Source organism: Camellia sinensis, chromosome 12 (genome assembly GCF_055761805.1).
Source record: "Camellia sinensis isolate YWXY chromosome 12, ASM5576180v1, whole genome shotgun sequence".
Lineage (NCBI taxonomy): Eukaryota > Viridiplantae > Streptophyta > Magnoliopsida > Ericales > Theaceae > Camellia > Camellia sinensis.
The window spans coordinates 84,075,744-84,089,531 of NC_138972.1; the positions used below are offsets into that span (position 1 = coordinate 84,075,744).

Below are 13,788 nucleotides of genomic sequence, written 5' to 3' on the forward strand. Positions count from 1 at the left end.
AATTGATAAGATTCAAGCTAAATTCCTATAGGGAGGGGATGAATCTAAAAGGAAGATCCATTTAGTAAAATGGAAAGAGGTGCAGCTGCATAAGAATCAATGGGGTCTTGGAATAAGAGATATTAGAGTGACTAATAAGTGTTTGATACTTAAATGATGGTGGAGATATGCCTTGGAAGATAGGCTTTATGGAAATCTATGATATGCGCCAAATATGGTGTTTCTGGGGGTCAGTGGTTCCCTACATTGAATGATCGTGGTTATGTTTCTGTTATCTGGAGAGATGTGATTGCTATACCATATTCAAATCCTAGGTTTTATAACTTCTTTATGGAAAATGTGGAGATTAGGATTGGTGATGAGAATATGGTGAAGTTTTGGGATGATGTTTGGATAGGATCATCAAGTCTTAAATCCCAATTTCCTAGGTTATACCAGCTGAATCTAGATAAAGAGATCACCCTTAAAATGCAGATTTCTTGTGGAAATAGTACAAATAGATGGTGTTTTAATTTTAGAAGGTCTCCATTTGGTTGGGAAGAAGATGAGGTGTTAAGGTTGCAAAATCTGTTGGGAGCAAGGCCTTGCATTCATCTGGATCAAAAGGACTCAATATGGTGAAAGGTTGAGTAGTCAGGGCTTTTTACAGTTGGATGTGTGTATAACTAGTATAAGCAAAGTGTTGGTCATGTTCTCAGCTCACCAGATCTGGTATGGTATAACTTTGCCCCTCTTAAGGCTAAATTTATTACTTGGTTTGCATGGAAAGGTAGGCTCAAAACATCTGCCTCCCTTTGTAGTATTGAAGTGTTGTCAGGTTCTGGGATTTTGCCCTATGTGTTGTGCAAAGCTAAGGTGGAATATTCTAATCACCTTCTTCTGTCTTGTTCTTTTGTGTGGCATGTTTGGTCTAATATTATGGACTGGTGGGGAATTCAATGAGTGACACCAGGATCTTTTGAAGAGTTGATGCAATGGTGGTTGGGTGGAAGTTCAGGAAAAAGGAAAAGCTAGTTTGGAGAGTGGTTTTCATTTCTTGTGTTTGGTCCTTGTGGACATACAAAAATGATTGCATATTTAACAATACTCAACCTACTGTTGTAGATTTGTGTGAGTTAATAAAAATTAGAGTGGCCATGTGGTTGAAGTCCTATGATATGGGTTGCTTCTACTCCATTCATGAGATTGTTTCAAATATAAAATGGGTGAGACAAAGCCTATAAGGATTGGAGGTGGTTGGTGATTATTGAAGATTGATTGGTTGTTACCTCTGTTGCTTCTTCACTTGGCTGGCTGTGGTGTTTCTCTGTCTGGTTTAGCTTTTCTGTTTTGGTTTGCTTTGCTTTGCTTTGCTTTGCTTTGCTTCTGATTTGGCTATTTTGATTTTGTTGCTAGTTTGCTATGTTCTGGCTTTGTTGGTGTCAATGTGCTCTAGTTTGCTGTGCTGCTGGCTTTCTGGTCTAATTAGCTACTGCAAATCTGCTATTCTGCTCTAGCTCCTGTGAAGCTCTGTTTGTTGCTTTGTCACTATGTGTTCTTCTTTGTTTACCTTTGCTGGTATGATGCTGGGGTCTGTACTAAGGTTGCAAGGGCTTTTCTTTGGAACATTTGTTGGAGTAGTAACTATATCTTGATGTATTTTGGTTTCGGAATTAGTGTTGATAACAATGTACAATGTATGGAATCTGATGTCAAGTTACATTCCTTTATGGAAAAGTGTCAAGATAAAATCTCAAATGGGACTAATGATTGCAACACTGTCTCGTTTCTTGCTCATCCCTACATTCTACTTCACTGCTAAGTATGGTGGTGAGGGTCAGATGTTAATGCCCATATCCTTCTTAAGGCTAACAAGTGGTCATCTCACTGTTTGTATCTTCATAGAAGCTCCAATAGGTTACAAGGGTCCTGAGAAACACGCATTAGAGCTTATGCTAGTTTGATGTTGCTATTGGGTGTTCACTTCAGTTAACTGCTGTTGATCTGTGTGGGCTATATGGATTGCAGCTGTTATCTTTGTTGTTGTCTTGGTTTCTTGCTTTGTGTATTTGTTTTGGTGTTTATGACATGTGAAGGATCATCAATGTATGCTAGTGCAATAGCCAACAAGCGCATTGAGGTTGTGAACAGACAAGATGTAGCAATTCTACCAACCAGTAGCTATTAGGTGTAGAAGCAAAAATCTGACTTGATATTGGCTAACTCTCTAGTTTGGGTTGGTATTGGTGAAGATGGACTACTGATAAAAGGATTAATTACCCTGTGGTGGCTGCTGCTGCTGCTGCTATATTTGGATTGTTGGTGAGCTGTGTGGTAGTTTTGGTCTGTTTATTGGTGAAGATGGGCTACTGATAAAAGGAGTACTTACTCTTTGGTGGACTCTGCTGCTATATGTATGGAATGTTGTTTTGATCTACTTTGATCTGTCAACTAGTTTTGGTCTGTTTATTTCATTATTTTATTGCTGTTTGGTAGTTTTGGGTTGTTTGGTCTGTATCAGGTTTGGATAGCTTTTTATTGGGTGAGGTTGTTTTTGGTGTTTGTGGTTGGTTTCTCACTAACTCATAATGGTGTGCTACCATATGATTGGGCGGTCTTATTAGTGTCAACCTAGTTGGGATTGATTAGGTTTGCTATGATACTTTTTGCACTCATCCTCCTTTTTATTTTATTGATGTAATAGTTTTCTGTTTCATTAATAAAGTTCTTTTTCTTTGTTGATAAAAAAAAAAGAAATAAGAAAATGCTTAATGTATTCCTTGCATCATGACTTGCTTTCTTTTATTTACACAAAAACTAATCATAGAACTCGACACAATTTTCTAACATGGATGTGACATACACAAAAGATGGGACCCATCAAATGTGAGGGGATTGTATCTGATTTTGTGATCGGTTTGCATAGACTATTTCTTGTTAACATCTTGGGAAAAAAGGGTCATCTAATCCATTAAATTGAATGAACCAAAACTACTTTCTTCTAATTGCAATGAATTTCTCTTCTCAACACAATAGGATGTATATAGTTGTGGTGATCAAATCCTACAAAACACAAATAAACCAACACACATGTAGTGACAATGATGGATCTAGGGGACAATCACACCTCTAAAATTTTGGAAAGTGTTACAAATTATACTAGAAAATCTAAAACTATAAGGGTTTGTACCCCTAAACATACTTTTGCACTCTCATAATAATAATTCTAAATCCATCTCTATGTAATGATCATGGTTTTAAAAAACCAACACGAGATGTATTATTATTGGTCTCAACGTAATAGTATGTGGAGTATTGAGTGATACGTTTTGTGAATCGTGTCACATTCGCAAAAATTTTGAATCTTTAGTAGTCAAACAAACTCTATTAGTTCTAAACTAGCCATACACTATAGGAAAATCGCAAATTAGCGGCGTGTTAAAAACGTCGCAAAAGGCCAGGAAAACGCCGCAAAAAGATAAGACGACGTTTAAAAAATTCGTCGCTAATACGGCCGCCGTCATATCTATGTGGCGCTTTCAAAACGCCACTATAGAGTTTAGACGACATTTTTTAAAACGTCACTAATTTTTAACAACTGTTTGACTATTTCCGTCAGAGTTAACTCTGACGTAAGCAATGACGACATTTTGCGACGTTTTTATGAAAGCGCCTCTTTTTCTTTGCTTTTAAAAAAAAAATCATAATTAATGATTTTTTTTACTGCTGTTCAAAGCAAACCACCCATCCATCACCATTTTCAAAATATATAAAAAAATAAATAAAAAATAAAAAAAATTACTAATATGGAGTACTCATTTTTCAATTTTCCACTACAAAAAAAAAAGCCCTTTTAACACAATATGTTAACTCAATACATAAAAATAAAATATGCTAATATTTTCTCATTTTAACGGAAAAAAATAAAATAATATAGAGTGCGCTCTGGTATTTAGCTTCAAGTTAGCTTCAAGGGCTGCTCTATCGAAAAACTTCACCCCAGCTCATCATCTTGGCTCTGCAATAATAGAGCAAAGCATTACACATCAACACACCCAATAAATCATATGTTCAAGAGAATTAAGGACATTTCCATAAATATCCATGTAATCAACAATTCAACATCACTAAAACATGTTGGTGAATAGAAACCAAGCTATACAACATCAATTTTCAGTCCTATCAATAAGATCATATATATTGAAAGCAAACCTAAAGCTCTTTGAGAACATCAACTCGCTTATGAATATAATTGCAAAAAATATATTTATAGAGAAGACTCTACATTTATAACTGCAAAAAATATATTCAACCAGTAGATTTAACAATTAAGTTGTCAAATTGTTCAAAATACACAGCCTCATACTAAATTTTCCCCTGTAACTCTTGCAAAGTAAAAGAAATCAAAAAGCCACAAAAAGAAAGAAATGCAGACCATCATAATGCCTGTCAAACAACTGGCATCTTTTAGTAGCCAAGTGTCATGGACCCATGTCTCTCGAAAGGGTTGCCACTTGCATATAAGATCCCTAGGTTGGGTAGTCTTTCGGGGGTAGACCCTTTTGAGAGGTCTGGACTTGTAGTAATATCAAAGCAGGTTGAAGTGCATCACAACCTTATCAACTGTGTGGAAATGATCTTGGTCATGCAGCCACGTGTTGGGATGACCGTCTTGTGAGGTGCATGGGTCTGTGACACAAGGGTTTCATGTGAAGGGTATACAATTTCTATACATCATACTTCGGCCTAACCTAAAAATTCTTCTTTAGGCAAGCCTAAAGGTGTACCCTCACAGATCTGTTCATTCAGATCATAAATTTTATAGGTTCCTGGACTTTCTTCTTTAGATGTAGCTCTAATCGTATGGACACATTCAAACACTAAAATTTATCTAGCATGCTAATGCATCACAATTCAATCCATTAAAAGAAATCACGCTGAGTAACAATAAATAGTAGATAGAACTGCAAGGAACTAACTATATATAAAACAAACCATTCAATTCTTGTCTCTGTACTCTGCCTAAAAGCTCTACTTGCAGGATTCCACCGATGCAAAGAACAGGCTCTGGAAGCTTGAATTTTGCAAGAAATTCTCCTAATATCCATGAAGAAATCATCTAAACATTTTAGATTTTGAGATAATTCAAAAATTCACCAAAAATGCTTGAAATATCAAAAAAGAGGGCTAATTAGGACCTCAGCTTGTTCCAAATATAGCATCTTGATGATGTAATTTAAGTTTGCTTGAGTTACTGTATCTTAAGCTTTCCATGTGATCTTTTATATTCATTTAATTTGACGTAGTTGCATAATGGTAGACATGTTTTGTAATTTTTCCTTACTTAAAACATATCCTGCAATGAATACAATACCACAAAAAATTGATAAATATTCAAAGCTTCATAGTTTTTACTTAGCTTGACAAAAAACAAATAACGATAAATCTTTTTTGCCACACCGACTAAAAAAATTCATACCTTTTCCTCGGCTAGGTGTGTTGAGCAGAGAGGAGTTATGTTCATTTACCAATATCATTCCAAGTATTTACATACAGGTGTTGTATTGAAGAGCAAATATTTGAAAGTCAAAAATGCACTTGATTTTTTTTCCCTTCTTTTGACCCATTTTTTTAGTGATTAATTTTGTTGACCCTGAGAGATTTTCACACAACTATTCCTTCCTCCTACCATTGCCTTCCTACAAAGAAAAGAAAATGACGCCACCTCTCCCTCTTACCTGAGCCATTGGAAATTCTGGTGAGGTGTATGTCCATTTGAATGCGTAGTCAGGTGACTTACGACCAGCTTCAAACTCATCTCTGAAGTCACTTTCTATTTCCATTGAGGATCTGGGACGTCCCATTCGAAATCGTACAGCCTTTGCTGAATATATAGGAAATCCTAACTAAAAATATGCCGATAAGAAAACGTACTTTTTTGTGTGTAAATAAAATAAAATGAATCGGTGTACGCAACAAGTACAATACGAGTGTAAATGGAGTTACGAAAATAACCTTGGAATGGTTGTACATGCATTTCAGTGATGACACACAACTTTGCAATCAACTTATAGTCTAATATCTCGGGAACTGTAGGATCACTTCACCTTCACTTGACCAGTATGAAGCTCTCTATTCAACCCTATCACCTGGTTTCAGATTATTTTGAATGCTTTCTTCAGGATAATTATCAGTGTTGGATGCAAAAATATTCTCTGAAACGCAATCTTTTCTCACGAAAGAGGTAAGACCACGAGCTAAAAACATAACATGTAGGCCAAATATATGACAAGAAAATAATCATAAGTAATCATCCAATAAGGGTCGGCGCCAAGCCCATGCATTTTCATCATGATTCTTAGCTTTTGTTGCTTCTCATAAACCAAAGATGTCAATATGGCCTGCATATATAGGGAAAATAATTGAAGTTTATTACCATATATAAGAATGAAACAAATAACATCTTCTTAAATAATATACCAACAGATATCAGATGCAATCATTTCATTAACTATAAAACATAACATGCATGCTCCAAATACTCTAATTCAAACAAACACCACTGTTGGTGAAAAAGAAGGGGGAAAAAATTCTCACAGGGAGTAATTGAAGAATGACCCATGTAAAGAATAGTGGTCCAAGGATAGAAGCGAGATCTATCTTGATTTGGGTCTCAAGCTTGGGCATTTCGTTGACAAACTCAAATAGTATTTCCGTAGCAGGCTGAAGCAAAAACTGGAGGTAGGCATTTAAGGCCTGTACATGTATGAATTGTAAAAGTTAATTCTCATGTTTGTCAATCAATGCAGCACTGCTTTACATTTTGCTACTAACCACTAACCAATCATACAGAGAATCAACTCTTGTTTGCTTAAAAACCATGAGGTGATGAGTAGGTAAAAAATTCCTACCATAAATGGAAACTAAAGCAATGCCCAAGTAAAAAAGAAAATTTAACAGCCACCACATCTAACTGTTAGCACTGGTCACTACTAAAAAAAACACTTTTTGATATCTAGCTCCATTTACAATTCAAAAAATAAAAAACGGCATAACTAACACCACCTACTCAAATGAACAAATTAATCATTGCAATTGCAAGACAGCAAGTCTGATATCTAGCTCCATGTACAAAGAAGTTCCAAAACTCCACCAACCCAAGTTCCAAAGATCCCAATAGAAAGATCAATTTGGAATGTGGGTAACAAAATTGTTTCCCAAAAAACAAGAACCATATAGAATTCCAAATAGTAGAACTGGATAGCTTATCCAGCTGTCCAAACACCATCAAGATCGCAAAACATGACCTATAGGTGATGTCATAGTAGGCAACGAAGTATATAAAATTTCAAAATTAGAATCCGACAAAAAAAAGATAAAACCTACTAAGCTCCACATTCCATGAAATAACATGAACATAATCCACAGCAATGCTGAGAATCTAATCTAATCATATATAGTTCTATTGTACCTAACAGGACCTCATTAAATTTGGAAATCAACCAAAACATTGAAGAGAAAAAGAATGACAAACCAAAAACAAAAAACAAAGGCCAAAAGCAGTTTTTTTCAACAAAGAAGTGTAAATATGTTCATACCTTTTTCTTCACCTTTAATCGGGCAATCAAGCCATGCTGTGCAGAGGGGAAAAGCTGGAATGATGATATCATGGTGAACGTACATGTTTGAATCACCATCAGCAAGGTCCTCATAAATCCAAACCTATTTGTACACATTGAGCTCACCAAATAAACTGGCTGGCTAATATAAGAAGAGATGGGAGAAATGAAACTATATATTCTCCAACTAAGTACTACATGCCTCAAGATGACTGACAACATCTTCATTACAAGCACACACTATGACAGCATCCTCAGCTGTTATGGTCATGTCCTCAACCTTTTTAGAGTCATCATCCTAAAAGGGCAAAGAAATAATAAGACAGAGAATTCTATTTCCTTCAACAAAAACAAAAGAAGTAACAAAAGTCAAACAATAATGTACAACATTGGTCAAACAAACTTACATTCTGATCCTTCAAATATGGGTCCATGTCATTACTTGGATAATAAGCATCCCCAATTCCCATGCCAATCAGCTCAACACCTGCAACAACCAGGAAACAAATGCATGCTTGCTTAAAAGTTCATTTGATACTTTTTGCACATAAATAAAAAAAAGGGACAGTTGACCAAATAATTATAATGCTTCAAGATTAAGCCATGCCTTCAAATATACAGAATCAAAGAAACTATTCCCCATTAGAATATAAGAAAACAGGAGAGGGGTTACCATCATCCTCTTCATCATAGTGTTCCATGTCTAGTTCCTGCAAAGAATCTACCATGTCCTGAAAAGGAACTGAAGTGGTGCTCAAGGAGGGCTTTGCCAAGTGCATCTGCAGCAACTAATGCACGGGCAACTTCATCACCCTGTTTAGCAGCATCAACAACCATATCTTCATCATGGTCCTCATTTTCACTCTCTTCACTGCAAAAGAATCAGAAATACACATAGGTATATACTACACCAAAATTACATAAAATCCCATTCTTTTACCGCAATAAATTACTTTGTCTATGGAACTAAATAGTATCCTTGTATAAAGAACAGCATATTACAATACAAGAGGGGGTGAGGAAACACGGTTACAAATAAGAGGTGCACTTTTGTATAATCACTTTCCTTTTCACATTTTTAATTTAAATTTTTTTGGTAACACATCATGTAATGTCAAGAAGCTAATCACAAATTAACATCTACAAGGACAACAAGAGCTGATTCTGTCATTCCAAGTTACAATCATAAGAAGAAGCAAGAGAGATGGGTGGAGAATTGGGGGGGCAAATGGCATCTAAAGTCAACTGATTTAGTTGCAAAATGTCTTTTTAATCAATGATACTGTATACAAAATTACCCAACATAATAATATTCAGCTAAATTGAAAGAAGTGAGGATGTAAAAAGTTTTACTTTCTCTCAAAAGTCCTGCTGTTCAAAATCTCTTTAATTTCCTCTTTTGAAGGAGGCTCAGCCACAGTTGGGATAGACCTTGAGACCCCTTTAGGGACCCAAGAAATAGCTGTTATCATATTCTTTAGACCAAAGGTCTATCTGGTCTATCAACAGACAAGAAAAGAATCTTTTCAAAATACAACTCCCAAAAAACATACAAATGAGAACTCTTACTAAAAGTCACAAAAACACAAACTATAAACTAGAACCGATCTTTAAGTAAAACTATCTATTTGAAACCAGAATGCAAAAGCAACACAGAGCTACCAAGCATGTTACAACAGGGCCAATTGTGGAAATAAAGAACAAAAAAGCCAGTGGTGAAAACTCTGTTGACTGTTGAGTCCAAAACACAATGCTATAGCAAGCTTATCAAACATAATTTGGCAAAATCAAAACTCTAATGCTGTGTTTGGTTGATTAAAATGAGATGGAATGGAATGATCATTCCTTTACAATGTTATATTCCGTTTTGCAATGTGTTTAACAGACATGGAAATGAACAATTTGATGGAATCATTCGTTTCATTTCATTCCATCGAACCAAAAACTATCTGACAGTTAAAACTTCATTATATCCTAAATTTTGAGAAATTGAAACAATCAATCTTTAGGGGAAAGTTCTATCAATTAGAGAAAGATAGTCCAAAATACGAACAGAGAATCTGTAAAAAGAAAAACATGGTGCTTATACAAATAAATGTATGTGTAAGTGTGTATATATATAAGCATGTATCTATATGCAGTTGAGAAAATAGATGTAAGGGAAGGGTTACCTGAGAGAGAGAGTTGGGCAGAGGGAGAAGGGGCTGGACTGCGAGAGAGGAGAGCTTTTTGTGAGTTTGAGTTGTGGAAAAAGATCTTGAGACTGATTGCAAGCAGGAAAGAAGAAATGGAGAAAAGCCTATCATTTCATCGGTTGGTTTCCTCTTGCTCCGACTCGATCAGACTCGATCTCGGTCCCTGTCTCGATCCCGATGATCTTGATCCTTCTTCACTCCTCAGTCGATTTGTGCAACTCAACCGAACCATCTTCCTCTACAAAATCATTAGAATCAGAATCAAGAAAACCAAAAAAACCATCAAGAAATTTCAAACAAATCGATGCAAGAATCAATGGATTTAGAATTAGATCTGAACTGTAACAACCCTCATGCTGTTTACTGATTAATGACTGATTGATTACCGATAATCACCGATTACTGCTAAACGGAACTGATAATGACTGATAACTGACTGATAATTGAACTGATTAAAATACTGAACTAACTGACCGAAATTTAAACTGAATTAAATGAATACATCTGTTTGAATTGCATTCTATCTGTTTGACTGTATGATTATCTGTTCATGCTTATATGTTTAAACTGCTAATTGAAGGCCTTATCGGCGACCGAATCCGGAATTGGTCAGTGTTTTATGATCCTCATAATTAATGTAATTTTATGGTATAATTATCTGAAAACCGATTAGGTATGATTAAATTAGATTAAAATAAGCCAATTAAAGAGTTTGACGTAATTACACATTTGCCATCTAGTGGGGCCTTTGTTTACTCATATTTGAGCCTTGTGTATGCTTTATCAAAACATTTCTTCAGCCATTTTTTGAGCACACCACCGAACTAGAGAGAGAGGAAGTGAGAGAGTGGAATTGTTCTAGAGAATTGGCTTGAAAGGCTTGAAGAGATCATAGGAGATTTGCCTAATTGGACTCCTAAACCTTGAATACAAGCTCTAGGTAAGGATTTTATCTTCTCATTCTTGTGTTTGAACTGGTTCTTGCATGGTTCATGTCTAGTTGTAGAGCTAAGTCATGAATTGGTTCATTAATGGTGAATTGAAGCTCATTTCACGCATGCATGTTTGAATTAATGAGTTTTGAGTTGAATTCACGGTATAATGGTGCATGCATGTTCATAATTTTGTCATACGCCATGAGTTCATCTTGTTTTTGAAGGTTTGAGCTCTTTTGAAACAGCATTAAAGCTCTGAAAATGATTTGAGATCATGCATGTTGCATGTTCATATTGTTCTTGAAATTGGTTTGAAATTGGGTTTGAATAAAACACCCTTGGGCTGTGATTTCTCAAATTGAGTTTTGAATCATGTTTAACTATGAGTTTACATGTGTTTTCTGGAAATTTAGCCCAAGAGGTCGAGTTTTGATGCTTTTGAACTTGGTTTTGAGCTTGGAGGTGCAATCTGGGTTTTCCAGATTTCGCACTTCCGCTCGAGCGGGGGAAATGCCGCTCGAGCGTGGAATCCGAGCATCCAGCATCTCTCTGCACTGTTTTACAGTCCGCTCGAGCGGAGGATTGGGCGCTCGAGCGGAGTCTTGTCTCAAGCTCGAGCGGGCGTCGAGCGGAGATTTCACCCATCCAGTACTTTTACAGTACGCTCGAGCGGGCGTCGAGCGGAGATTTCACCCATCCAGTACTTTTACAGTACGCTCGAGCGGGTAAGTTTACACTCGAGCGTGTACCTTTGTTGCATGACCGCTCGAGCGGGGAAACTTGCGCTCGAGCGGGACTCTGTTTTTCTGAAAATGCTTTTAATGTACATCTTTGCATCCTCATCCCATTCTAGGCATTCTTAGGCCTAGTTTAAGGCATCTTGTTGAGGATATAGATGTAGAACACACCGAGGCATTAGGAATTAAGTTATTACCGTTCACAATTGGGTAGCTTAGTGTGTGTTCAATCTGTTAACTGTGTAGGGTTGGCGACTGGGGAGACACGCTCTAGCATACTGTAGCCCAAACTCTGTGAGTAACAATTGTGTAAAGATATGTTCAACTGATATCTTTTGAATACTGAACTGAACTGTTTACTGAACTGGTATTACTGAATGAATGTATGTCCTTTATTTCTGAACTGTACTGTGGCATCCTTAGTACCTACTGTTTACTGTTACGGTTACTGTTACAGAGATCTCTGTCGGTTCCCTCGTGAAACCACTACTGTTTACTGACTGATGGCCATCATTACTGTTCGGTCTTTCAAGACCTACTGTTACTGTTATGCTAATGGATGTACCACATATGACTGTTTACTGTACTGAACAACTGAAATACTGATTGAATTGAACTGTTTTCATTACTGTAAGGACATTCATTCTAAACCCCTTTACGCTTTATGTTATTCACTGGGCTTTAGCTCACTGCTCATATATATATGTAGGTGTACAGGCACCAGATCGGAGCTAGGAGCGTCAGGGTAACTCCAGTTTTGTCAAGCCAGCCTTTGTGCCTCACTGCGAGGTTCCGAGTTGCCATGCTATGGCTTGGGGGTGTTTTGTTTGTTTTCCCCCGCCTGTCTTCATACTGTCTAACTGTTCTGTATAGACTGAATGTTTACCGTACTGTTATCAAGGGATTAGGTCCCTGTACTGTGTGATTGTAAATTCTGTATAGACTGTACTGTTTGTGTATGTATGAATGCATGAAAAATCTTTTTGGCATACAGACTGTCACAGCTCATTGGACATTGTTTAATTACTGTATTGGCTTCCGCCAGGCCCTGTACTCTGTTTTACTGTATTACTGTTAAGCAGGCCTTCGGTAATCTCGGATTACTGGCCGGTTACGGTGCTAAACCCATAGGGCCGGGTTTGGGTCGTGACATGAACCCTGGTGAATCTCTCAAGAAGCATGAGGCACTACAACAAAAGCATTTTTGGTGACTAAAATTACATTTTTCGTCGCTGAAAGTAGTACAATTGGCGACTAAAATGGAATTAGTCGCCAAAATTGATAACTTTTGCCAACTAAAAGAGTTTAGTCGCCAAATATGAGGGTATTAGTGCCTAAAAGGCAGTTTAGTCGCCGAATGTAGGGGTTTTAGCGACTAAAAATGATTTAGTAACCAAAAGTCACGGTTTTTGGCGACTAAAAATGATTTAGTAGCCAAAAGTGATGGTTTTGGCGACTAAATACAGTTTAGTCGCTGAAAGTGAAGCTTTTTGGCTACAAAAAAAAATTAGTAGCTAAAAACAGTCCATTGCCGACTAAAATTCAGTTTAGTAGCCAAAAGGGGACGTTTTTGGCGACTAAAAACAGGTTTAGTCGCCAAAACCTCTTATTTCTAGGCGGAACTTAATTTTTAAGCGACTAAATAATAATTAGTAGCCAAAAATGATAGAATTGGCAACTAAAAATTTAATTTAGTCGCCAAAAGTGGCCTAAATTTTTTTTAAGTAAATAATTTATTTTTTACATAAATTATATTGAATTGAAAAAATTATATTTACACTACAACAAAAATAGTCTTTAGAGACGAAAGCTAATGACGAAAATAAATTTTGTCACAAAATACGTATCTTTTAATGACGAAAATAATATTTTGTCTCCAAATGTACCATTTTTAGAGATAAAAATAAAATTTCGTCACCAATCTAAATACATAATAAAAAAATTAGGTGACGAAATTATTTTTCGTCATTATTTATATTTTTTTTGTCACTGAAGATTTTCCCGCTATTTTTTCGGAAGGTATCAAAATTTTGAGACTTTTGGTGACGAAACAATTGGTCACCAATTATAAAATTATTAATGACAAATATATTTTTGTCACCAATAATTTTTAATATTTCAATATCATTTAGTGACAAAACTATTTTTGTGGCCAATATTTTTATCTTTGGTGAAGAAATAATTTTGTCACTAATAAATGATTTAGTTGCTAAATATTTTAGAGGGAAATGAAAATATATTGGCGCCTATGGAAGCAGATAATTCTTCTTAAAAATAAAATAAAATAAAAAACCTGTTATGCTTGGTTGTACAAACAGACCTC

General features: G+C 36.1%; 1 protein-coding gene across 1 annotated transcript; it reads right to left on the bottom strand.

Moving 5' to 3' along the window:
* Positions 1-4,957: 4,957 nt before the first annotated feature.
* On the bottom strand, positions 4,958-7,869 carry LOC114258282 (F-box protein At4g00755). The gene is given in 6 exon segments (XM_082897022.1): positions 4,958-5,098; positions 5,718-5,887; positions 5,986-6,084; positions 6,087-6,236; positions 7,578-7,701; positions 7,801-7,869. Coding segments are annotated over 6 exon segments (753 nt in total).
* Between the last annotated feature and the right edge of the window lie 5,919 nt (positions 7,870-13,788).